General features: G+C 38.3%; 1 protein-coding gene and 1 non-coding gene across 6 annotated transcripts in view; both read right to left on the bottom strand.

Moving 5' to 3' along the window:
- The window catches only part of JHY (junctional cadherin complex regulator), a 65,568-nt gene extending 42,214 nt beyond the window's left edge, over positions 1-23,354 (bottom strand). For all 5 annotated transcript variants that reach the window (XM_063094201.1, XM_063094203.1, XM_063094205.1 and 2 more), the window contains exons 1-3: positions 23,267-23,354; positions 20,370-20,798; positions 6,810-7,326 (exon numbers count right to left, since the gene is read on the bottom strand). In XM_063094201.1, the coding sequence (XP_062950271.1) occupies positions 6,810-7,326; positions 20,370-20,710 (858 nt within the window). In that variant the 5' untranslated portion in view covers positions 20,711-20,798; positions 23,267-23,354. The remainder of the gene's footprint in view (positions 1-6,809; positions 7,327-20,369; positions 20,799-23,266) is intronic.
- LOC134377407 (U6 spliceosomal RNA) lies at positions 9,239-9,345 on the bottom strand. Its single transcript, XR_010023455.1, has one exon. It is a non-coding gene; the product is annotated as a U6 spliceosomal RNA (small nuclear RNA).
- Positions 23,355-27,541: the final 4,187 nt, after the last annotated feature.

The raw sequence follows: 27,541 nt of genomic DNA, 5'->3' as shown, positions 1-27,541 counted from the left end.
AAATTGCACTTCAAAACCAAAGTGCCAAATATATGATCCAAAGTTATTCATAACTTTTATATCATGAAGTATAAATATCTGAAACAGTATCTGAGACCAAATGCAGTTGTTAAGGAAATACCACCAACTAGTTGGATACAAGATTGTAGGGTCCGTAACTCATGAGACAGTGTTCGATTGACTGGGGGACCCTCAAGGGATAGCGTGGCAAGTGTGAGGTATGCCTAGACAGGTCCCTTTGCAGACAGTCTTTCGGGAGTCACACATACACATAGAATGGGCTAAAGGAGCATAAAATGTTATCCTTTTAGCTACACTTTATCTTTTTTCTACCTGAAGTTGTATCTCTTTCATTTTGAGCCATTATAGCCTGAAAACAGAAAAAAAGCTGTTTAGGAGGGCCTATTCTCTGGATGGATTCCTTGCCTTTCCCAATAGCAGCTTTCCTTTACTGAGTGTCTGCCACAAGTCAGGAGCTTTGTATAAATTCTTCAAATAGTTCTTCAAGGCAGAAATCGACCCCATACAATAGATGAGGAAGATAAGGTTTAAGGAGTCACTTGCTCAAACACGTAGTAAGTGCTATTCTGAAAAACCAGGATTTAATCCATGATTGTCTGACTCCCAAACCAGTATTTTGTTTTGGTTTTCTTTCTTTCTCCCACAATGTTGTGTTGCTCCCTGTGCAATAATGCTGCTACCGAAGCTGGGGTAAATCAAGACTTTCCCCAGATCTTGCAGGCTTTTCTCTTCCTCGTCCATTTGCATTTCAATCGAATGGTATCTCCTCAGAGAGACCTCCCCTTAAGTACCTAGCTAAGCAGCCCAGTTTACTTATTAAACTCATTCCTTTATTAAATAAAGGAATCCATCCCCCCTCATTACTTTATCAAATAAATTTCATTCAGTCTCTTGGTGATTATCAGTACCTGAAATTATTTGGTTACATGTTTCTTGTCTGTGTCACATGACTGGCATGTAAACTCCTTGAAGATGGAGCTCTGCATGTCTTTTTTCCTATTACATCCTTCGCATGAAGAAGAGTACCTAGTACGTATTTGGTGCTCAATAAATATTTGTTGGCTCACCGACCTGCTGTCTTAACAATAGCCACAAAGGTGTGTTAATCTAGAGTAGACAGTGACTTTTATTTGTGACTTTATATTGTCTTGAAGACTGTAGGTGTAACCTTGCTATTTTCACATTTGCAAACTATCTGTAATTCCTTTACAAGAAATTACATGGCAAGAGCTGAATAATATGTGTAAAGCACTTATAGCTCTTTTCTGAACCCACAGTAAATTTTACCTTCACAGTCTTCAAAGTCACATTAGAATGAAGATAGAAAGGTAGTTCATTTTTCAAAACACAATTTCCTTTAATGGTGGATCATAAATTGACTCAAACTTTAACGAGTTTCAGACAAATACTTTTGGCTACTGAACAAATCATGAATAAAAGTGAGCACTGTCCAGCAAAGTTATTGCCTGATGGTGATACTTAGGTGCCCTCTAGTGTGTGTTGGGTTTTACATCAGTTCCTTGCTTCACACATCATGTGATTAAGAATGTATGTATTCAAAGGTGATTTTTCCAGTGCATTTTAAGGTAAAATCAACAGATCTATGAAAAACGGCAAAAAGATTGTGGAACAATTAAATTTAAAACTCAATGGTTCTACTCTGAGCCATTATTTACAAGCAAAAAATGCTACACAGATGACCCTGAGCAATAAGGAAGTGTGAAGTTATACCAGTTACTACAAAATGTATATTGTAACTGTCTCTCCCATATTTTTGTTTCTATTTTCAACTTAATTTTTAACAAGGTAACACATAGACATGGTTCAAAAATAAGAGATATGAAAAGGTATAAAGCAAAAAGTCATGCTCCCACCCATTCCTCTTCTGCCCCGTAAAATTAACCATCTCTGCAGCATTCCACAATTTTTTATGCATACCACACAAATATAATCTATATATTTATTCCTCCCCACTTTTTAAGTACTATATACACTGTTCTACACCTTGAATTTTTCTATTAATAATAAATCCTTGTAAGTTGTCCATAATAGTTAATGGAGAGCGTCCTTTTTTTTTTTTAAGAACTGCAGTGTACTCTATTGTATGGATGTACCATAACTTATTTATTACTCCCCAAATGACAGGTGGTTTCCAATCTTTGGTTATTGCAAATAAAGAATAATCTTTCACAGGTGTGACTTCAAAACTGCACACATTTATAAATAGAATAAATTCCTAGGAGTATAATGTGTTGGAACAAATAAAAATAATAATTGTGAATGCTTATAAAGTGCATGCTATGAGCCTGGCATTGATCTAAGTACTCTACATATATTAACTCATTTATTTAATGTTCTTAATAATCCCACTAAGGTAAAGGGTTTGGATCCAGCTGCCAAAAAAACAAACACACACACACACACACACACAAACAAACAAAAGAAGGTAAAGGTAAGGAAACTGAGGCACAGAGAGGTTCAGTAACCTGTGCGAGGTCAGACAGCTAGCAGGTGGCAGTGCCAATCAACCTGGCTCAAAGTCTATATCTTGACCATTCTGTTCTACTTTCTCAAGAAGTGTATTTGTACTTTAAGTAGATATTAACAAATTGCCTCCCATACCAGTTATACGGATTTATTCTCTTGCCAGCTTGACTGTACTCTTTTTGCCCACATGTTCATCAAAAATTTTGATAGTTTAATTATAGGTGAAAAATGGACTCTCAATACAGTATTAATATGCATTTCTCTTACAATAACTGAGGATGGGTATCTTCTTATATGTTTAATAGCCATATGTATTAAATTTTCTGTGAATTGTCTATTCATATCCTTTGTGTATTTTTCTATTAGGATTTTGGTCTTTTTCTTATTGACTTCTAGGAGCTCTTTATATATGAGAGATATTAGTGTTGTGTCTGTGATATGAACTAGTAAAATTTTTCCTAGGTTGTTTTATATTTTGACTTTGCTTATTTCTTTTTCCTGTAGGAGTTTTTTGATATTTATGAAGTCAAATTTATCGATCTTTTATAGATTCTGGATTTTGAAACATTTCAAGGTCATAGGAAAATTTTCCCATGTTTTTTCTAGTACTTTTATGGTTTAATTTTGAAAATTAAATATTTGAACATTTGGAATTTATCTTGTTGTATGATATGAGGTATGGATCCAACTTAATTTTTTTCCCTGGTAGCTACCCAATGGTTTTATTGAATAGCCTACAATTTTCTCAATGATTTGAGATGTGGCATTTATCAAATTAGAGGTAATATATTCTCCTATGTAATTTGGTTCTATTTCTAGACTTTCTATTCTGTTCCATTCCATTTTTTCTGTCTGTATATGCATTAAATATTACCATATTATTTAATTACTGAAGCTTTATAATATACTATATTGTCAAGTAGGGCTAGATCCTTCTCATTACTTTTAATTTCTGTAGTTTTCTTTATTATCCTTGTCTATTTTTCGATTGAACTTTATCAGCTTTTCAACTTTTATTTTAAAAAAAAACACTGACATATTCATTGGGATATTGTAAACTTAGACTTTCAAATCTTCCCAAATAAAATACTCTATCTTAAGACCCTGTCTGATTCAGCTAGCCACGGATGTTTGCAACAAAATGATGTATTCCCAGCTGCCTAATGGTAATTAACACTTATTTATTCACTCAACAATAGATATCATTGAACCTTTCAGTGTTCCTAGTTAGAAGACATTTGTCATCTCTTTCAAAGAAATAACAAGTGGAAAACATTCAAATATTAAAAACCTCCAGATAAATGCTGCTCAATTTAATACAATAGCCTCCAAACCTGCCACCACCACTTTCTCATCTCCTACCCACAAATCGGTTGAGTAATCCTATCAGCCACTGAAAATATCAATGCTTTGTGGATACTGACTTACATGACTTATGCTTTTAGATTTCTGATAAAACGTTTATATTCTTTATTCTAGCCCCTTGCTAATCAAAGTGTGTCCATGGACTGCAGCCTTGCATCGCCAGGGAGCTTGTTAGAAATGCACACTGAGTCTCACAGGATCATGAGGTAGTGCATAAGTACTTTAAAGTTTGAGAAGAAAAAGGCCCATTGTTCTCAAAGTGTGGGCCTTACAGCAGCAGTAGCATTACCTGGAACAACGTAGAAAATTCATACTCTTGGGTCCCACCCTACACCTACTGAATCAGAAATTTGGGGGGCTAGGTCCAGCAATCTGTTTTAATAAGCTCTCCAGAGGATTCTGATTGCACACTAATGTTTGGAGTCTGGTTCTCAGCCTTGGCTAAACATTAGAATCAGCTGGGGAGTGTGGAAAACTCCCCATCTTAGCATTCAGCCCAGATGAACGGAATCAAAATTTCAGTGGTTCAGCCAAGGAATAAGCATTTTAAAAATTCTCCAGATGACTCCAACGTGAAGCCAAGGCTGAGAACCAGTGGTCTTGTCTGGAACAATGGTTCTCAAACCTGGCTTCACATTAGAATTGCCTGAGGAGCTTTAAAAATATATATATTGATGCTCAGAATCCCACTTAGAGATTTAAACCAGTCTGGATGGAGCCATGAATCCCTTTTTTTTTTCATTAGCTTCTCGAGTGATTCTAATATCCAGCCAGGATTGCAAACATAGAAATACCATTTCTCCCACATAAACTTCAAATCATGCTAAAGAGAATACAGTTTGGAAGTGATGGAAGAGATACATTTTTCATTTCCCATATGTTTTCTGAGCTCTTAGAGTGTGTTAGGCTAGTTACTATGAAGATTCAAAATAAGTACAAATCACAGTTCCTGCCCACAGGGAACATATAATCTGTATTCGCAAAAGAGACCTGCATACATTTGTATATAAATAATGATTCGAAAGAACAAATCATTTTATGCTGACTATAATTCAATAAAACATGTTACACATATCATTAAGTCACTGTTAGGTTAAATTCATTTCTATCCTTTTTAAAAGAATAGAAAAGTTCATGGGTAAAAAAAGAATATGAGTAAGAGGAAGAAAATATATGTTGGAAAAATGAAGAGACAATTTTGAATACAATTAGCCAGCAGCCCTTAGAGATTTGAACCTGGAGAAAGTGGTGGAAAAGTTTAATGGCCCTTCCAAGAGTAATTCAAGAGCTTAAAGATGAAGCAAACCTAAAATAATTTCAACTTTCCTCTGTCGCATAATGAAAAGAAAATTAGGCTACAGAATAACTGACAATCAACTCACCCCAGTATTGTTTAGTAAATTAACTTGTAACTACTAAAAAAATTAGCAATTAAGAAATCAGCAATTAAAGAGTTTATAACAAATCTTTTTCTCTTTTATTATTAGAAATATAACTATTTCTTTTGGCTTATTATTTGCCTCTCCTTTAAATCAGCTCCTTTTGAGAACACTTTTAAAAGTAATGAAAAACATTGTCCTGGACTGGGAAGAATTACTACCTATGAATATTTTTTACAGATATTGCAATGTTGAATTTACTTATTTTTTAAATGAGCAACCAAACAAAATTCAAAATTACATATAAGTTTTATGAAACAAAAAGGTACATTAACATTTAAAATTGGGTTAAAGTGTTAAAAACAGCTTGAATTCACCTGTTTTTGTTTTGTTAATTCAGCTAAATATACCACACCTATTCCTTCATTTTCTTATTAATTACAAAGGCAAAGATGTGACATAATCCTTTAAGACTATCAAGGGAATTTCTAAATCAAGAAAAATCACAAATGTTCATCCACCTCATTGATCTTCTTCCATCAGAAAATATATAGAAGTTAGAACAGGTTAGAGCACTTTAAATAATACCAATTGGGATTTGGAAGAGGTCTAAGGGCATCCACACTTAACATAATAACCTCTCCTTCATATTTGAAATGATCCCACATTAGCAGGTGATAAATTTCAAGCTGTTTTTCCACAGGGTGGTGGACTATACTGATCTAGCCACACATTTTTCTTGTGTCCATGGTCTTATTCACTAGGGGGTGGGCTGATAAAATCTTTCTGTGTGCCCATGAAATAGAGCTAAGTTTACTGGCTCCAACCAGTTTGAGTCCATCATTTGGGATAGAATTTGTCCTTAGAATGATCAGATGAGGAAGAGAGGACACATTATTTTTCTAATTTTATAGATGGAGAGACCAAGACTTAATCACATGTCATTTGCACAGAACAATAAAGGATGGAGTAGTGATTATCAATGGTGGTTGAAAAGGCAATAGAATTGTCTGAAGAATTAAAAACAAAAACCAAAAGTATGTTATACCCTACTCCCCTCCCATGACCACCCAATATGCACACAGAATCTGAGTTGAGAATTGCTATGTATGTGAGCTGCAGTTATTGATATAAGTATGTCATGTCACCTCCACTGTGTTGGGGAATTTAATAGGGTCAGAAACCAATGCTATTGTGGAAACATAAGCAATCCACACAGGAAAGAAATGCTCAATTCTGTATTTTACCTATTGGAATACAGTTTTTAAACATTCTATGGTTCCTGGAATGGGGACATTTTGGATATAATAATTACAGTAATTACAACCCTGTAAACCATTGATGGCTTTTATTTTATTCCTAAGAATTTGTGCAAAAATTCCCCTCGTCCTACATGAAGGGGCAACGTATAGGGTATAGCATGGAAGTGTTTGTTTTACCCAGACAGGTGGTCACAATGACATCATCATCCCAAAGGAAGGGATATGAGGCCATTTCAAACAAACCCAAATTCCAGTTGAGTGTTTCAGAAGAGACGTTTAAGTAGCCACTACGTACCTGTTCTAGGAGAGTTTCCCCCTTTTGTTGGTGAAGTTGAAGATAAGAGTTTGTTTTAGGGGTGGGTAATCCCAAAGTCAGTTTGTTTTTTTCCACAAAATATTGTTTGGACTTCCTTCGCCGAGGGCCACGTGATCCTGGCAGGAAAACCTCGTTATGTGAACTTGAACTCTTCACGCACTGAGAGAAGTTGCTCGATTTCCCCTCCAGGTCATTGTCACTCAGCTCTGAAAATGGCTCACTGCGATGGGCCGCACGCTCATAGTCTGGGCTTACAAATTCACTACCAAGTAAGGAGGCGCCACTCTGTGAGCTCTTTTTCTGTTTGCCTTTTCCCTCTGAGAGTTCCACTGAACCTTCCTTGGAAGGGTAGAGTGGATCCAAAGGCAGACGTTCTGGAGAGCTGTCTGCAGACTCCGGCAACGCGTCCACCGTCAACAACTGCCCTTCCTCTCTCTTATTTTTCCAGTTTGGGTCATATCGGAGGTCTGAATATTTGTCTTCTATTGGTTGTTGGCTGCCCAAAGCAAAAAAGAAATGGCAAGTCCTCAATCAAAATGAATTCACTCATTATATTCAGTCGATAATTTCATCTGAAATCAATCTCAAACTTTCTCCTATAATTCTCCTTTTACTATCTATTTGTTAAAGATGTATTTCAGGCTAAAATCAGATCCACATATGACACATAAGGGCAAAAAGGTCTTTGTTATATCCAAGTTCATTGAAATATGGGATAAAACTGGGAGACAGTGAAATTCTAAATTCCAGAAAACAATTGAAAAACAAATGTCGTTAAAAGTTGTGGTTAAAAAATAACGTTAAACCAATGAATCACTGTGGTTCAAAGAATGCAGTTATGCACACCCACAATGATTCAGTATTTCAGCTGGTGAAGGTAAAATCGTATTTCACACTTTAGCTGGTAATATGCATATTTGGCTATATGTCTGGGAAGGGAAACAGGAACTGTTGCCTAGACATTGGCCTCAGTCTTCTCCTTTTGGGGGGAAAGTAAGGTTTTATCCCAACTGAATACCTACATAGGTTCATCCTTCTTTTCAGTGACTTCGCTTTTCACTTCATTTTGTCTTTGCAGATTTTATCAAATTTATTACAGAAAGATACCAAGGCTTAGAATCATACCGTGACTCACAGAAAGGTTCATAGTCTGTTCATCAGGTCTATGCTTACAAAACTCTGCACACGGGTCAGCATGCACTTGAAGCTGTAGGACGGCCCTACTTGAGTAAAAGGTTAAGCATATGGTCCTGCCTGAGGGAAGTGAACTAGTGCATATGACCCCAGATAAATAAAATCCTCCCTTTCCCCCCCCCCATGACGATCTCAATTGTAAAGCACCCCCTGGTCTTAACCACAAAAGAAAAAAATGCTAGTAATATGGCATATTTAATGGCCTCTTTGATCTTCAAAAGCTAAATGGGAGAGATTTTCCTTCCTTGAGTATAGTAGATGCAATCCTCTAATCAAAAAGAAAATGTAAATCACCTAGGCTTTTTATGCTATTTGATATTCCCGTTTAAAGAGGACATAATTTTATGCTGGGTAAACAAACTAATGGTCCCCCTGATGCTAATTTACTCTTAATGTGAACCTGGATTTCTTTGATTTGATGTAAAGCAAAAACTGCAGCAAAAAGCCAAAACTCCCATGCCTTGCTAAATTGTCATTTCAAATTTTTTAGTTCACATATGAAGATGGGAAACTTCTTGACGGCTGCTCTTCCTTTTCCAACAAGAGAAATGATCTCCTCCAGCAAAATGCCTGAATGGGGCGGGTCCATATTTGTCAGGACGTGGGATGTCAGACTGTACATCTCACCACTCCCTGAGCACCTCAGGGTTACTTGCCTCTGGGGCTTTGATAAGCAGGTTTCTCCTGGGTGATGTCCTGTTATATAAACTCACAGTATTTCTTGGCCTTGCCTTTCACTTGGCTCTTAAGAGTCATGGGGCATGCACATGGGACGATCTGGGCACAATCTGGACATAGGACTGGACAGACCCTAGGCTCAAGCTCTGGGTCTGTCACTACCTATTATGCATCAGTTGGCAAATCATGTCACCTCTGAGATAGTTTCTCTCATCTGTAAATAGGGATAAATTATATTTGTTTTGTTTATTTCTCAGGACTGCATAAGGATCAACATGAGACGGCGTATCCTGAAGTGCTCTGTACTTGTGATGGTCTAACTTTTCACCACAGTGATCATGTCTGCTCACCTAGATAAACTGCTGGGCAGCAGGGGTGGTGAGTTAACCATCCTTCCCTAACTCTGCCCTAGCACACTGCACTATGCTATGGACGTAATTGTTAATAAGTGCTTCTTGAGTAAATAACTGTGTCTCTAAAAATATTCTAGTCAACACAAATACAGCATTATATATTTATTTTTACTTATTTTTATTTTTAATATGGAACATTTCAAGAATTTGTATGTCATCCTTGAGCAAGGGCCATGCTAATCTTCTCTGTATCGTTCCAATTTTAGTATATGTGCTGTCAAAGTGAGCACTAGATATTTATTTTTAAAAATCAATAGTAATAAATTAGAATCAAAACATGCAGAAGCTTCTTGCACTGGACCAAATTAGTGAATGTTTTTGGTGCTTATCTTGTACTAAGTTAAACATAAGGTTCAACTATGGTTGTTGAGGTGGGGAAGAAGGCTCAATTATTATCTGCAAGTAAATATATTTTTTTAATAAAGAAAGGTGCCCTTTTCCCATATCCATGCTATACTGAAAGGAAAAATCAAATTTAACTTTCCTTGTGCATTCGTTCACTCATTGATTTGACAGATATTTATTTATTGAGCACTTACTAAGCTAGAGGGACACAGTGTTAAGTGGCACGGCATTGGACTCACAGCCTCGTGGGGGATACAGATGAGGAAACAAGCAATTTACAATTTGGATTGATGCATTTTCTTATGAGGACCACAAGGCCACTGGGACTCAGGAGGGACACCTGAGCCTATTGTGGGAGGTCAGGAAAGCTTCCTGGAGGAAGAGATGGCTGAGACCTAAGGCTAAGATGGGCAGGAAGTGCACACCAGGCCCAGGGAGCAGCTAGTAGAAAGGAATGGAGGGGAGAGAAAATGCAGTGCTTGCAAAGAACAAATTCTGTCTGGATAAAATGGAGGGTGAGAGGAGGGAAGGCTGAGGAGTAGAGCTCAAGGTTAAGCAGAGGTCAGATCTTAAAGGACTTTGTAAACTCTGTGAAGGAGGTTGGGCTTAACTAAACTAACCTGAGAGTTTAATCAGAGAGCAAAGAGTTTAGCATGACTTAAATACTTCTGGACAGCCAAAGTGATGAGTTTCTAGAAGGGATTATCTACAGAGGGTATAAAGTATTTTTTGAGAAGTTCAGAAGAGGTAGTCTTCTGCTTCTCACTGTTTAGAGCAAGGCTTGCCCCCTGTCAAAGGTGACAACACTGGGGATCACTGTTCTGCCACTCCGTTGAGGGGAAACACCTGGAAAAACAGTACACACCATTGTGTGCCGATCTAGGGAATGTTTGTAGTGAATCTTCAGTTTTTTCCTTAAAACAACTCTGAGAGAAGTACTGTTATTATCGCCATTTAATAGATGTGGAAACTGGGTTTAGAGAGATTGTGCGAGTCTCCTGTGGTCACAAAGCTAACCAGTGGTGGAGCCAGGACACAGCCCCTGGCAGTCTGCTGTGGAACTGGCTGCTGTCCATTAGGTTGCATTGCGTCATGCTGCTATTCCCGAGGTGGTGGTGAAGCAAGCGTGCTGCAGCATGTGCCTTACGTGAGTAAATGAACTGAGCAGTCAGCCGGCCAGTCAACAGATAGGTATTGAGCACCTCCCTATGTACAGGCAGGAAATGATGCACAGAAGATAGAGCAGTGAGCAAAACAGAGGCAGGCTGATGGATCTTACCCTCTACTGAGGACGATGGGCTTTATGCACCAACTGCACTAATTAACTAATGAGTTTGATGCATAAAGAATACAAGATGTTATGGGTATTTAAAATGGGAGAACATAACCTTGTTTATCACTGAAAATATGTTAACCTCTTATCTCCAGATTCAATGACTAGATGATAACTCAAAGGCCATTTCAACTCCATTGTTCTATGATCCTATGATGGACTCACAAAAGAAGCCCACTAGTTTTTTTAATAGGTAGTCCTTAATGATTTAAGGGAATGAATTCCCTGATTTCCATCTCTGCAGTTATACTAAGAAAACTGGGGCACTCAGACTGGTCATAGTATTTAACCAGCAGAGCTGATAATGGCCTACTGACTACAGTCATGGCTACAGACCTTCCTCAGTCATGTGTAATGTTCGTGGTGCTCTTTTTCTCTTGATAATAATATGGTACAGCAAAGAATTAGATTGCCTGCACTCAATTCCTGGTGCCACCAATGTGAATGTGAGCAAGTTATTTAGTTTTCTCATCAATAAATGGGGATAATAATAATTCCTACCTCACAGTGTTGTTGAGAGGATTAAGTGAATTAATATATGTAAATGTATAGAACTATGTAACTGGCACAGAGTAAGAGTTCAATAAAAAAGCGTGTGTCACTGGTCTTTGCTTGCTGTCACCATGACATAGCTCTGTTGTGGTGCATGTGTTTCCTGCTGACGGATCTCAGGGGATTCTTCTTTCCCCAAGGCTTAAGTTATTTCCAGGCACAAAGTTGTTTTGTGATTTACTAGTTGGTACCCTGATGGCCTGAAAGAATTTAACACCTATCTTTAAAAATCCAGTTTTTAATCATGATTTAGTCATTGTGGAGAAATGAGATTAAGAAATGTCAGTGTTCCCACATAATGAAATATTTTAACAACTGTTGTAAGATGATGGGATAGGTAAAACTGGGAGAATTAAATTATTTTAGTCCTCCCCCAAAAACTGTAACTTCAAGTGTCAACAAATTTCCATTCTTAAATGGCTGTAGAAACATTACACACTACAGAAAAGACCGTTTTAAGTGGAACCTAGAAAATACAGAGGGATTTGAAACGAACCAGAGAAAATGAGTTGCTTTGGCTGAGAAACATGTTTTCAAACCGACTGTTTGAAGAGAAACTCTAAGAATGTGTATACAAGGATAGAGTCTGAAAATGTGGCTCGTCTAAGAGCATTATTTACGCTGCACCATTTACACTTGCAATGATTGTCTTTAAATGTCCCCTTTCTCCCCTTTCTGGATGGAAACCCTATGTTGGAACAAATGAAAGGTTATGTTTTGCAAAATCATGAGCGTGAAAAACTGTAATACTTCACAGAAACAAATCTAATTGTTGAAACAGAACATGATACTAAAGAAGTCCATTGTACTGAGCTTGTGTGCTAAGAAGCTCAATTGTGTTTTGTGGTCCGGGTCAACGCACTGGAACAAAATGAACGTGAGGTGCTCTTTCATCAGTAATCATCTGCACACAAAACACGTGCCTCTTTTCCTCCCCACTTGATAGAAAGGTTACACAGACAATGAGTACACAACTCCTTTGTTACCGTTCAGACAGCAGATGCCGGGTCTCCTCTTCAGATGCCTAGGTTAGAGACGGGTGCAGAGAGGAAGGGGGTGGGGGGCCGTCTCACATGTATATGCCTTGATATTTGCTGGCTTTAATGGACCATATCTGAGTACTTACTGTGACAACTTCAAACAAAATAAAATCAAATCTCCATTTAATGAAGAGCCTTATATTCAGTATTGTACTCAATCAAAAAATTACTAAAATTAGTGCATGTTTCTAGTACAATTAACATCCTTTGCACTCACAATAAAATATTCAATAACTGGCCATTTTGCCTGTTGAGAAGGTGAATAAAAGCGTTGCTATTAATCATTTAGCTGTTATTTATTTGCCACTTTATTTTAAGTAGGCAGTTAAATTGAAACTGCACATGTTATTATTGATTGAGGTTTAATTTAATCCTTTTAAACAGAACAATTATTCCCAATTTATATGCCATTAAATCTTTTATGCCTATGAACAGCAAATTCAATTTTTGTTTAAGTGTAAAGTTTTTAATGCATCTTTAAGTAAGTATAAAACTGACAATTGTTTTCAAGGATTTCTGAATTCTATGCTCACCTAATCTTCTTATCAATGGCTTTTAAGTAAATAAAATGAAACAAATCCAAAAAGATTAAAAATTCACTTTTGCAAGTTCAAAATAAAACGGTTTCACAAACATACTGAAATGCTTTGTGGAGGTTAATTGCACAGATGTTAATTAATTTCATTTAATGCAGGCATTTATTTTATGAAAAAAAATTTTAACATTTTAGTAGAAAAAAGCGATTTAATGAGCTGAAGGCCAAAGACTGTCTATAGAAACACAGTAAAGTGAAGGGGCTGGATTGTTATCTAGTGAATATTATTTACAGCATTTATATAATTTGGATATTTCCAACCAAAGTCCTTCTTTTTTTCCTCAACAACAGATTTGTGGCTGCAAAATAACCAGGTAATTGTCCCAAGTTCTGATCAGTACCAGTCTTGATTCAAAGACAATCTGTGAGTTCACTAAAAATAAATTAACTAAAGAGGACATGTTAGTAATTGCGATGTAAAATTCTAGTACCTCACTTCTATTAAAATGTGTTATGTGAAACCAAGGCTGCATCTTCACAAGGGAAATGCTGTAGGACACAGTATTTAGAAACATAATTCTTGTTCAGTGAGCATTTACAATGCTAATCCAGACATTTCCCATGGACGGCTTGGGTGTTCCTTTCTTTCTCCCAGACAATGGCTAAGAGGCAAACCTAGATTTAGAAAATTTCTAGGTGCTTACATTTTCTTTAGATAGAGTTTCTTATGTTTTAAATGCCAGATACTAACAGCAATGGAACTGCAAGGTAGCTGTGATATCACGGGAAAAACAACAGACAGGTCGTGACACCTGGGTTCTAGTCCAGGGTTAGCCACTGACCGTGGTGTGAACTTGGGTGAGTCTCTTCACCACTCTAGGTCTTGGGTTCTTGCTTATAAAATAAAGGGAATAGGCTGAACTTTACTAGCCCTAACAGCTCTGAGAGTCCATTATTTTATTAGGTGGATTGGACCCATCGTACAAAACTTAGCAATGTATATAAGTGTTGGGAAAATCATTTAGTTTAAATTCAACATTAAAAAGTTTTACTAATCAAAGTTTTGTATATTTTCAAACTTGTCAGGGAGTAGAAATAATTGAAACGTAAAGGTCATGAATTAAATTATCCCTTTGGAAACGTGGTTACATTCTTCACGATCCTCTTGATAAATTTACCGGATTGTAGGTGATACAAACTTAAATGACACTTTGTGAGGTTTTGAACTCATTATTTATTTACTTATTTTAACACAATAATGCATCTCGGTTTTGAAATAAACTGGAAAGGAAGTAGTGGTTGTCGCAGGGGGCAGCCAACCCCAGGAGTCACTGTGGCTTCAGCATTTCTGGCGGGGACTCTGCCTTTAATAGACACAATTCATGCCCATGCACACCCTTTACTTCCTTCTATGACTGCTCATCTGTTACGATGGCACCATGCCTGCTCTGAGGAGTGTGTCAGGATTTAACCAAAGCACAGTGCATGAATAAATGAATGAACATAAAACAGAAATGTCTAATACCTACGACAATAATTCACTTCTCTGATATTACTTCCACAGGCTGAGAAATAAATAACTAAAATGCTATTTCCAAAATACTGTGTGGAAACACCGGGAACATGGCATGTAGTGTAATGTATTTGAAGAGGTTGGCCAACCAATGGCCTTAAATTGAAAATGTATCTAATAAAAGATAACAGAAATCAACAGGGATGAATGTTGCTAAAAGCCAACAGGGATGAAAGCTGACTCCTGGAAGTTCCTAAAATGTTCTCAATAATCCTAGAATATTAGGACTACTTCAAATGTCGTTTTTAGTCTCCCAACCAGTGCAAAAAAAATCTCTACAATACCTATGAGAGACAGTAGTCTAGCCTCAGCCTAAATATTTCCAATGTGTTCTACAAAACAACCTGGGAAATTCGGGAAGAAATGAAAATCCTGTTTTGGTCTTCATTAAGTCTCTTATTATGCACTATCTGTTTTGGTTATCCAATACTGCTCTTCAAGCCCTAGAAATCATCATTCAGTACTTCACCTGAATCTCCTGTTATTAATCAGAAACAACATCTGTGTTGTTCAGAAACAACACACATGAAAGCATTTGAGAGAAAAAATGATATGCCACAACACAATAAAAATGAGGACTGTTATTTCTAAGTCCATTTTTTACTTTCAGACCATACTGAATACTCAGTTTAACTAGTAATTCCTCATTGTGCCTATCTGCCTTCTATTGCTTTCTAGCACCAGGTGCTTTATTAGACGGAATACGGGCCTTTTGTGGAGGCTGTGGTTCCAGCCAATGAGAGAGGAAGGCATCTGTAGACCTCACTGCATGCAAACATTTCTGTTTCCCAGGAGAGGTGCTGAAGAATAAAGGCTACTATGACCCTGCTGCCTAGAGGAAAATAAACTTAATGTCTATTTATTCTGAGGAAACAGTATCCTTCAAAATTTTTTGTTACTCTACTAAAATTTATAATTTTATAGGCAAATTTACTCTGGCTTCAGTTTAGTCTATACTAAAATGGTCATATCTTTCATTTTTACTAGATAGTAAAATGGAATTCTTTATTAGATCAATCCCTGATTAGCAATCTAAATGCTTATAATTAGAGGCTCAGGCTTTGGAGTTAAGAGAGAATTCAGTTCAACTTCTGGCTCTCCCACTTAGTAACTATATATACGTACACAACTCTTAGAACTTGGGTTCCTTATCTGCAAAATAGGGATAATAATGCCTAGCTAAGAGGCTCTTGTAAGGATAAATGAGATAGTATATATAAAGTTGTACAAATCGTAGCTAATTAGATGGGTATTCCTGTAAACAAGACGTTATTAAACACATATCCTAGGTACTGTATTGTTGCTCTCTGATGTTTTTTTTTTTTTTTAAATATATAAGGTTTCAGAAGGCCCCAGGACTATAGAGGTTATTTCTAATGCTCTAGGAATTACACTGATCTCTTTCTTTGTGAGCGCTGAGTGTCATAAGGCTAGTCTGGAGTGGGGTTTAAGGATTATCACATGAAGATCCTCTCTCCACTCTTGATTCATCCACTACGGTCAATGCTGCTCCAATTTCTATTAAGTAAAAGGTTTTCTCTAATCCATACACATTGAACTATAGCTTGACTTTGGTGAGGTACAAGAGAGTAATTGCTTTGAGAAGGTTCTAGCAACATCAAAACACAAGAGTAGGGCTAAGTGATTTGTCAGGCAGCTTTTAAAATTATTGCCTATAAAAGCAAGAAGAAAGAGATTTTCCTTGGTTTTAAGGCTAGGCTTTCACTAATTTTTTTTGAACTACAATTCCCAGAATGCCATCTACCTTACAGAAATGAAAGCCCACTTAAATTTCATATTGAGAGTCTGAGATCAATTTATTTGTCTATTTCATGACTCATAAACTACTCAGATCCAAGCAACAATATACCTAGGAAAAGTTTCCAAGACTAAAGTGAGGCAGAGAAAGGCGCCAATAACTAAACACTCACCTGAATAATATTTTTGAGGCATTATTTAGCTAAGTGCTTTAGTTCTGTTTTCCTCTGTGGTGGAGAGTTGGTCTCCCTCATGCTGGATGTACGATGTGCTACACAGCTGAACAATTACTAGGACTATACCCCATCCTAACCCTGGGGTATATAGTCTATCATTAAAAATTTCCAAATCAACCTGAGGAAAACAGCATTATTTAAGAATCTCTGACTCAGAAGACCAGGAATCTAACCATAATTTTGATTGTTACAAGCATTATTCTTTATTTTGAAATATACTTGGCGATATTAAATTGTCCTTTGGTAAAGAACAAGGGTTAAAATCAGGTCCCTGAGCACCCGACAGAAGGTGGAAGAACTCAATAGCTGGGGAAATGAGTCACTGGTGTTCTTTATCCTAAAAGCACAGACAAGAAGACCTATCCATCGCAAAACATTTTTTCTTTTTGATGCTCCTATTCCAGTAAATAAAACTACTATCATTTATTACCTAGGAGACTATGAATAGCTTAGAGTCAGGACAGAAACATGGTTTAGAGCATGCAGTCAGACTGCCTGAGTTTTCTGTCCCACCACTCACTAGTTGCAATAAATGGGTATAATACAACCTCTTCAGGCCTCATTTGCAACCGTCAAAATGGGATCATTATAGCGTCCGTAAATGAGACAATACACATAAAGTGTTTAGCACAGTGATGGGCTCATGATAAGCATGAAATAAATGCCAGCTATTGTTATTAGAACACTTGAAATAAACTTTGGCTTCTCTTGTTCCTTCAGTCTCCATTATCTAATTTGTCACCAAGTTCTGTCAATTCTTTTTTTCTTTTTTTGTCTTTTTTGTGACCGGTAAGGGGATCGCAACCCATGGCGTGGTGTCGCCCGCACCGGGCTCAGCGCTCAGCCAGTGAGCGCACCGGCCATCCCTATATAGGATCCGAACCTGCGGTGGGAGCGCCGCTGCGCTCTCAGCGCTGCACTCTCCCGAGTGCGCCACGGGGTCGGCCCAATTCTTTCATTTATATACATCTATGTATATAAAATTTCAATTAAGGCATTGTTAAAAAAAAAAAAAACAGACTGGGAACATCCCAATGTTCACCCACGGGTGACTGGATAAATATATCATGGCACTTCCATGTACTGGAATACTCTGTAGCATGAGGTAAATCTATAAATACAAATGTAGAAAGATACCCAAGACGTGTGTGATATTTTGTTAATGAGGATAACCAGTTGCCAAAGAGTATGTCTAAATTGATCTCCATTGGCTAAAGACATGTAAAAAGATACTCAAGCTCAAAAGTCATCAGGGAAAAATAATTTAAATCTATAAAAAGATAGGATCTTATAACCCACCAGAGTGGCAAAAGTTAAACCAAGATCAGTAATTTTGAGGACTGGGAACTCGCAGGTAAAGTTGAAGATGTTTATTCTCCTAGGAACCAGCAATTCCACTTCTTGATACATAGACCCTAAAGATACTCTTGCACTTGTACCCAAGGAGGCCTACAAGGTTGTGCACAAAGCATTGTCTGAAATAATGAAAACCGAAAATTATCAACAGGGAAATGAATGGGCTGGCCTGTTAGCTCCGTTGTTCAGTGTGCAGCCTTATAACACCAAGGTCAGGGGTTCAGATCCTTGTACTGGTCAGCATCCAAAAAAATAAATAAATAAAAATAAAAATAGGGAAATGAATAAATTGTATGTTCATATAATGGAACTTACATAGTAGTTAAAAATGAATGAACTAAGACCCCATGTCTTAATTCAAACACATCATGTTTTGTAAAATGTCAAAAACATAATGTTGATTGAACAAAACAAGGCAGTGTATATTTATTTACTTATATATTTATAACTTATTATAGATTACCTATAAAAGCTATGAATAAAAGATTGGTAAGACAGATGCACACCCATGTAAGAGTAGGTATTGGTTACCTCTGAGGAGGAAGACAGGGGAATGGATTTGAGAAGAGTTACAAAGAAAATTTATCGGTAATATGTTATGACTTTAAAAAATATATCTGAAACAAATATGGCAATAAGGGTTATAATGTATTTTTCCTTGTACTTTTCTGTAAGTTAGAATTTTTTAATAATTAAAAAAACCAATATCAATAACAAAACAAACATTCCTTTAGAGCCCTATGACCTTAGGCAGTTATTCATTTCTGTTGTCCTGTCATTCTCCTTATCTGTAAAATGGGAATAGTTATGATGAGGAATTAAGTGAAACTACGGATAGGCCTTTAAAGAGTGATATTATTATTATTGTCATTTTTGTAATCATTACGATCCAGTGGTCTCTTTGCTCATTGTGTGTTTGCTCTCTAATTCAAAATGCACCAGCTTGCAGAATAATCCTCCTTAAACACTGCTTCATCTCACTGTTCTCCTCAAGAACCTGTACTTTCTCCTCCTGCCTTACCCAACCCAGTCCAATCAAGGGTGTCTGTCTCTCCGCAGCCGCCCCACACCTCTCTTCCACCCCTAGCACCTCAGTGACAACACTTACCACTTTTATTGTATTTTGAGATCCCCAAAGACACATACAAGGTTGATTCAATTTGATATCTTCAATGAAAGAAAGAAGGAGCGGAAGAAAGAAAGAAAGGCTCAGGACTGGGCTCTACTTCTGGCTCCCACATGAGGCCTCGCAGTGACTGTATCCCTAGGACAAGTCATTTGAGTTCTGTGGGACTCAATGTCCTCATCTGTGGCTTGGGGTAGTTATGCTCAACAACCTACAAATCCTTCTTCCAGTACTAATGGAATGTTTTCAAGGCCCCTATAACCAAACCTACTCAGTCTATTTTCCCTAACCTCATAACAAGTCCTCTGCAGTCCAGCTGGGCTCCCTAAGGGGACACAAACATGGCACTCTAATTCTATTATGCAAATCTTACCGTGTCTTCAAAAACCTGCCCTTGTTCTAGGTCTTCCAGCAACATTTTCTTAATATATTTGATCTCCGATTTTAAAAAAATTCTAATACATATATATAACTTATAAGGAGCCAGTCACTGTTCTAAGAACTCTCTATAAATTTATTTTAGCCTCAACGATAAATGTGAGGTAACCATTACTATTATCTCACTTTTACAGATGAGGAAAGTGAGACACAGAGAGATTAAGTGGATTTGGCCAAGGTAACAGCTAGTAAGTGGCAGAACCAGGATTTGGACCTAGGTTGTCTGCTACGAACTGTACACACTTCACATCACACTAAAACTCCAAAGTCAATAGCATTTAACTTATTTGTCTCTATCATATCATTTAGTAACTCGTTAAAACAGAATGATACCACTCCATTATTTCATATTCCCTTATATTTTTTTATTGCATAAAGATAAATCTCATAAATACTGATTATTAGATTAAATCTTTATATGATCATATAATCCCTAGGAGGCAGACCTCTGCTAGCTCTGAAGGAATGGAGCAGGTAGGATTCTACCTCCAATTATTTGTACTCTATTGACATTCATAGCAATCCTGTGAGACAGGCAGGCCAGATTATTCAACAGATAAGAAAAAGAGAGCCATGAAAGAATTAAGTGACTTATTCCAAATTATATACTAAACAGTAGCACTTGGACCAAATCAAGACCACGGGACTCCAAGTCACATGTATAGACATGGCTTTCTGGGATTTCTTCAAGGTGAAGTCATAGCAGTGGAGACACTTGGAATATAGATAGGAAATAAGGAATAAAAGAAATGCAAATGCTGTTATTAATGCCTATTGCATCTTTTTAATTAAAAAAAATGAACATGGCAAAAAGCATGGCAGCCAAGCTATCCTTAGCTGCTTGGAGACCTGTCTCACACACATCACAAGGTGCACATTAGGAAAGCCTGTCCTTGCTCTCACTTGGAATGGTACCAGTAATTATTTAACCCATTATTATCTTCCACAAGCCCATTCCTTACCTGTTATTGGCGTCATTGTCCCAGGTGTGGAGGTTTTCCTCGCTGGCTATCTGAGCTGCTTTTCTGCTTGCTTCCTCTTCTGTCTCACTCAGGCTTTCCCGCAGAGGGCTTTCCTCCTCTAAGCTGTCAGGCTCCAAATCATTGTCCTGGATTTGGTCCTCAAATTCACACTGGGACTTCATCTCTTGAGTGAGGCTTTCAGAATCAGATTCCAAGGAGTCTTTTGAAATCAGATGTAAGTCTTCTTTCTTAAAAGGTGGGTCTGTGGGCCGGATATTTAAGTTGGTATGATGGATAGGAGAGTGAATAGACAGCTTGGGAATTAGTTTACTATTACTCATCTTGAAAAATGCAAAAATTAACAGGTGATATTCTTGTTGATAGGAGCAGTTGGCTGATATTTAAAGTTGTGGTTCGCAAAGGCATTACCTAAAAAAATTATATTTATGTTATTCTGTGAGTTCTGAAATCCCTTTAATGCCAGTGTTAATCATAAATTTAAATGGGTAAGAGAACCTTGTTATACTATCTGCAGGCTTTTGTATGCACCCTTTTGTGTGTATGAGAAAGGTCTATTGGAAAAACTATTGTCTTTCTCTCTACAGAAACACATCTGATGTAGAGCTCATAAACAGCCTGAGTAATCGAATGCAGTTTTACTGAGGAAATCAAATAGCTGCTTGGAAGCAGAGTTCTATTTCTATCTTCTGAGGGCTTGTTATAGACAAGCCTGAACAAAGCCAAATAGTTAATTATAGATAGTACTTTAATAGCCTTATTTCAAATGCGCAGGGCAACAATATAAATATGCCCTGTTCAGTAGTGTTCATGAATAGAGTAGAACAGGTTCAGGGTCTACCTTTTCTGGAAAATAAAGGAAAGAGAGAGAAGAATGTGGTTTCCACAGTTGAAACTGTAAACAGGGAAGCTGTTTGGGGGACCTATTTCAGCTGGCTACATCATTTGAAAAAAGACGTTTTGATACCCAGGTTGCTATTACATAGGAAGGTATAATTTAGGTGGACATGACATGGAGATCAACCTTAGCTCAGTATTAAAAACAATAACAACACAATAATGATTAAAACCGTCTGACAAAAGATTTGGTGGCCTTGTGAATTCTGCCACTGAGCGATTCAAAGCAGAGACCAGATGTCCACATACCTGAAAGAAACGCTGTCTTGGGGAAAGTTGGATGGGTGGGAGATTGGCCTGAATAACAGCTAGGAGTTAGAGTCCCTTCCAACTCACTTAAGAGTGTGATTCCCAGTGAACCCTCCCTGTCTTAAAGGGCTATTTATATGACCTATGAGACGGTTTATGGAAAGGCTGCTTTGAGTTCATGTAAGGTTGAAAGGAGATGATATTCTTCGACTGTGCTCACTTTCATCTCGACCTAGCATTTCTATTTTGGTTTGTCTTCTTACTGCCTTTAATGCTGTTCTTTTTTCTCTAAGTAAGATAACAGAAACCTTTACCATTAGAGATTACTATAAAATTTGTTTTAATGTCTTGTTATGTTTCTTTTGGCAAATCTTAAATTTAATTAAATAACACAACCTTATTCCTATTCCTGGGATTACTTATAACGTTGACCTTGTTGCTAACGTTTCCAAGGAACATCATGAGCTCCTTGGAGGAAAGCATCTTAACAAACATAACAGACAAAAGGTAATGTTCATATTTAAATACACATAATTTTTCTATTTAACTTAAAGATCTCCCTGTTGATAGACTAACATAGTTAACATCTAATTTTACAGACTGGTTTGCTTTATTGTCTCTTATTTTAAAAATACATATTGCGTTGTGCTGTATTATTTTTATACCGATAAGCAGATGGTTGCTTTTTAGGGTGTTTTTAGAAAGTAGCAAATCCATCAAATAGTAACTAACACATTTTAACTAAAACAGTTTGTATAAACACAGGTTTTACTGTAAGAGTTAAGGTATTTGAGATCTTGAAGAACAAGCTCAAAATGAGCATCGTAGTTCAATTTAGAATTGCTCTTCCATAAAATAATTGAGTCCCTTCGATTTCTTCTCTTTTCTTAAATGAGATTGACTAGGGTTTCTTGGAATTAGTAAGTAATAAAACAATGATCATAGAAGATAATAATTCTGTTGTTATTGTTAACAGATTAATGAAATTTGGGACAGTATGGCAAGAGAAAAGCCAAATACCTCAAAAGCTGAGTTTTCCGTGGAGGCCTCATCTTATAAAAGCATTGGGATTAAAGAAGGAAAAGCTGACAGCTTGAATAAGTTAGAAAGTGGGCGTTTTAAGTTGAATGAATGCAGCTCCCTAGTACCATGCAGTAAAACATGCTTGTGCCACTGAAATTTCTCAGACAGGCTAACTAACCAATCTCCTAAACAAACACGAGAGACAGGGATGTATCCGACGGTATCTAGGGAATAAGAAACGGCCAGTTCCCCAGGCTTCCTTCAAGACCTGGGGTCTAGTCCACTATTTCTGGGACAAACGAATTTCCCTCTGGGGGTGAAAAGGCGCCCTGCCTGCGCTCACCGAGACGAATGGGAAAGAAAAGGTTGCCTGCTTTGGAACCGGCTGGAGGGACCTTCAGTTTGTGTCTCCCTTCGCCTGGTTCTGAGGGACAAGACCGGCCGCCAGGGGCGTTTGAAGGTCCAGGAAGTGACGGGGTCCTGCGGCTCTGCGCCACAGCCTCCCCGGATCGCGGGTCCCCGTCCGCGTCCCCGGCCCCGCCTCGGCCGCCCCGCGTCCTTCCCGCCCCCGTCCCGAGGGCTCTCGCGCCCGCTCCTGTGAGTTCTCCCCGTCGCGATCCAGTGGCTCCGAGGGGGTCGTGCAGTCCCCACCCCCAGCCCTTCCCCGGGCGCGCCGCCCACCCGCCTTCCGGGACGCAACCGCCCGTCACCTGCCCTGCGCTCCTCGGCGACCCCGGCGGCCCCGCATCCTCCCGCGCCGTCGCCGCCGCCCCTGTCGCCCGGCTCCCTCTGGACGCTCTCCCCGGCCCCGCCCGGCGCTGCCCTGGCGACCGCGCCACACCGCGGCCCGCGCGAGAGGGGCGGTCCTGCCCTGGCCCGGGCCGCGACAATGGCGCCCGGCCGCTCTCGCAGAGGCTGCTGTCGGGCCGCCCGACTTTTCCACTGTGGCAGGCAGAGGCCGCCGAGTGCGGGGAGATACTGCCACAGATAAACCCTCGAGCACACGCGAAGAAGCCCTACAAATCAAGACGCCATGGAATCCGATGAAAGAATGGGTACATGACTGAAACAGGTATTTCACAAAAAAAGAAGAAAACAATCCAAATGGAGAATAATATTGACTGTTCATTGAAAAGGTACTTAATTCATTAACAATCATAAGAGGGCAAATTAAAACCACAGTGGGTAGGATACCACACTCACCAGACAGGGCCCAGAGTTGGGGAGAATGTGGGGCACAGAACCCTCACAGTCTGCAGGTCGGAGTGCGAACTAGTGCAACCACTTTGGAAAGTGGCTGGGCGTTCTCCAGGACATGTACACCTTAGGACCCAGCAATTTCACTTTTATGTATTTACCCTAAAGAAGTATGTGCTTATGTGCCTCCAAACTGGAAATAGCTGAAGTGTCCATCAACAATAGAATGGTTAATTCAAATGTGGTATTTCATATACTGGTGTACTACACCACAGTAGAAATGAATGAAATACACACACCTGCAACATCATGGTGGTAAGTGTACTATGGAACACCAAGGAAAACTCAGAAAAAAATACATACTGTATGATTTTGTATATAAAAATTAAAGACAAGCTAAATTCAACTCTACTATGCTTATGAATTGCATACTTAGCAGAGAAAAGTATGGGGGGGAAAAGCAAAGCAATGATTCCCATGAAGTTAGGATTGTGAATTCTGGCAGGTAGCATGAGTGTTATGGGGAAGAGTGGTTTTGAGATTATATTTCCTAACCTTAGTGGTGGTTACATAGATGTTCATTTTAGAGTAATTCATTAAGCTGTATATTTATGTGTGTGTAGAATATTTCACTATCAAAAAAGGTTTCAAAAAAGAGTAAAGAAAGGAAATACTGGGAATTGTATCCACATTAAAATCACAAATAGATTTGAATAACTGTCTTCAAAGAGGCAAGAATCCTTTAATAACAGTTTCCTCATTAATAATAGGAAACATAGAGAATTGGAAAATGTCCTTACTACTCAGTTTTACCATTTTTTTAGTTAGGTTTTTTTCTTTTTGTACTTTTTTTGACAGCAGGGACCTTGTCTTATGCGTGCACAGTAGAACCTCAAAGTTTGTTGAAGAAATAAAAGAGGTTAACTGAAAGCATTGGTTTATTCTGCCCACTATATTATGGTAATTATCTCCAGAGCAACTGCAAACATGCAAACAATCCCCCAGCAGAAAGATTTACTCCTCATAGCACCTTCCAGAATATGTTATGGAGTCTGTGTTAAGTCCACCTTCTCATTTACTGGTCAATGGAATTTGATACTGTGGTTCTTCAGACTCTTCAAGTGCTTTCTGCATTATCCAGAAAAGATTTTATTCTGCTTTTCTGAAAATATGATTCAGGAGTCTATCAGCACAGCAGCTACTTGCAGAGACTAGTCATACGCAGAACGTGGAATATACTGAGCTTGCTTTTCCTCCTTCCTCCTCTGTAATGGCTGTCCTGATTATTCTTACTTGGAGTGACTAAAGGCTGGAATAATAAACGTGAGTGGCAGTCAGGGTCCAGTTAGGAAACAGAAATCATGCCAGTTATTTTAAGAGAAATAATTTAATATGAAGATTTGTTAACTGAAAAGTTGAAAAGGAAACACGGGTATCAGGGGAATTGTAACTACAGGAAGCAGCTTCCACTCCTCTGGCTGGGGGAACACAGGGACGAACCTGGAATTCACACTTAGAAGCTTGGAGGAGGGGTCCACAGAGCTGGGATCCAGGCCTCTGAGGAGGAGGAGATTTCAAGCTGGTGGGTGCTGTTGTCTTTGAACAGGTATCATGAAGCTGATTCTGGGAGTGCTGGGAAAACTGGAATCAACTGCTGCTGTTGAAATAAAATGAGCTGCTGGGGTGAAATGACACTGTCAAGGTGAGGCTGAGAGGAACAGGAAGCTGCCTACAGTCTGGTCCCGCCTGTGGTGTCCTTCTACTGCCCCCTACTGGCAGAGCTCAACAGGGAGTCTGCTGTCAAAGGACAGATGGGGTTGTAGCGGTTGTCCCAGTGTCATAACCAGAGTGTATGAGTGTGTTTGAAACTGAGACACAATGGTTTAATAAGCTGCACAGGAATACTCTATCTTCAGTATTCTTAAGGATCATGGAGTGCATACACACAAAATAAAGCCATAAAGTGTGTTGTTTTCGTGGGCCCTTATGGTAATAATGTTGATGATTTACATACAAATAGCACTTCACAGGACTTGCAAAGTGCCTTTGCATGTATTATCTGTTCAGGATTCAGCTATCAACCTGACTCTGAACTAACCAAAACACAAAAAAGAATGAGAAAAACAAGTCAAAAATGATCAAAATATAAGTTAGTAATACTGAACTGATTTTACTCCTCTCCCACCCCACTCAATCCATCCATTCAACTCCCTGTTCCACTTTCTAATACTGTTACTCAAGCTCTGATAGCCAAGGCTTTTCCTCTACCCCTTTTTCCTTCTTGGGCTAACTCCTACTCAGTCCACCAGACCTAGTTCAGTATTATCTCCTCCAGGAAGAATTTTCACACAGTCCCTTCACTCTGTCCTCTTGGTTCTTGGACTAGGGTAGTTCTCAACCCAGGGCAGTTTTGTTCTTCAGGAGACATTTGATAATGTCTGGAGACATTTTATTGTCAAACTTGGAGGAGCATCACTGGCATCTAGTGAGTAGAGGCCTCGGGTGCTGCTAAACATCCTTCAACGCACAGGACATTCGCCGCAACAACAAAAAGTTATCAAGTCCAAAATGTGAATAATGCTGAGGTTGACAAATACTGTTCTAGCCTAATGGTCCTTGGCCTTTGGTCCCAAGGCACCTAACTGCATGCTTCTAGTTTTATACATATGCTTGTACAACGTTGCGTTGAAATTACCTGTTTATGTTCCTGTCATATCCTTACTATACTATAAGCTCCCAGAGAACAAGGATTAGCATTGTGTATGGCACCTAATAGATGCTCATTAAATGTTGAAGAAAAGTCACACAGAAGACCTTACACTTTAGCACTTGAGTGGAGAGACAAGTGTAGCCCATCAGGCCCTTTAACAGAATTGATAAGTAGCCCGTCAAGCCCTTTAAAAAGGATATGCTCTTATTTGGTATATAACTAGGATGATCAGATCATTTATTATTAAAATCCAGGATACACTCAAGAATTTTTAAAAGGATGCTATTAATTAATTACACCAGAATAATGGGTATACGTTGAAATTGTCCTGGATAGCAAGGAAGTGTGGTCATTCTGTATAGAACTAACAAGTTTACTTGTCTGGTTCCTTCACACATACATTTAATTAGAAGCAACAAATTAGAAATGGGTCAGGGAGGACACTCTGAGAGCAGAGATAAGGAACAGTACCAGCACGTGAAGGGACAGAAATATCACAAAAAGAAGACATGTTCAAACAAACAAAGTAACCTGGGATCGTTTGACGTAGGGAACAAAGAAACTTATACTTGAATATCCCATGTGAGAATCACAGTACGAGGATACTTTAAAAAGTTTATGGAAAAATAGAAGTAAACGATAAGACAAATCTTTCCACTAACTTTTCGAAGTATCGTAGTATTACAGCAAGCACAAAGATATCATAATGATTAATTTTTAAAAACTTATATAGGGTAAAACAGTTTAATGAATACTGACTAGAAAGGTAAAAATCATGTAACATGTTTTATAAAGATTTTTATCCAAAATAATAAAATCTTTAAAATCTCAGGTGATAAACCCTTAATCATCCAAAAGTATGTATTTATTTAGAATGCCTCAGCCTTGAGAATTACAGAGAACTGAAATTGTAATAAATATACGTTTGTTTATATGGACAATACAACTCAATAGACTCTGACACCCTTCTCAAAAAATGAGCCAAGTGCTAGGGAGCCCCAGAGGAGAGAGGGGAATTTGGCCTGGCCGAGATCAGAAGCTTTGAGAAAGATGGGCTGGAAGGGGGGTTCTCATAAAC

The sequence above is a fragment of the Cynocephalus volans genome, chromosome 4, assembly GCF_027409185.1.
Source record: "Cynocephalus volans isolate mCynVol1 chromosome 4, mCynVol1.pri, whole genome shotgun sequence".
Taxonomy (NCBI): Eukaryota; Metazoa; Chordata; class Mammalia; order Dermoptera; family Cynocephalidae; genus Cynocephalus; species Cynocephalus volans.
The sequence above is the reverse complement of the archived record's forward strand: the minus strand, read 5'-3'. Positions and strand labels throughout refer to the sequence as shown.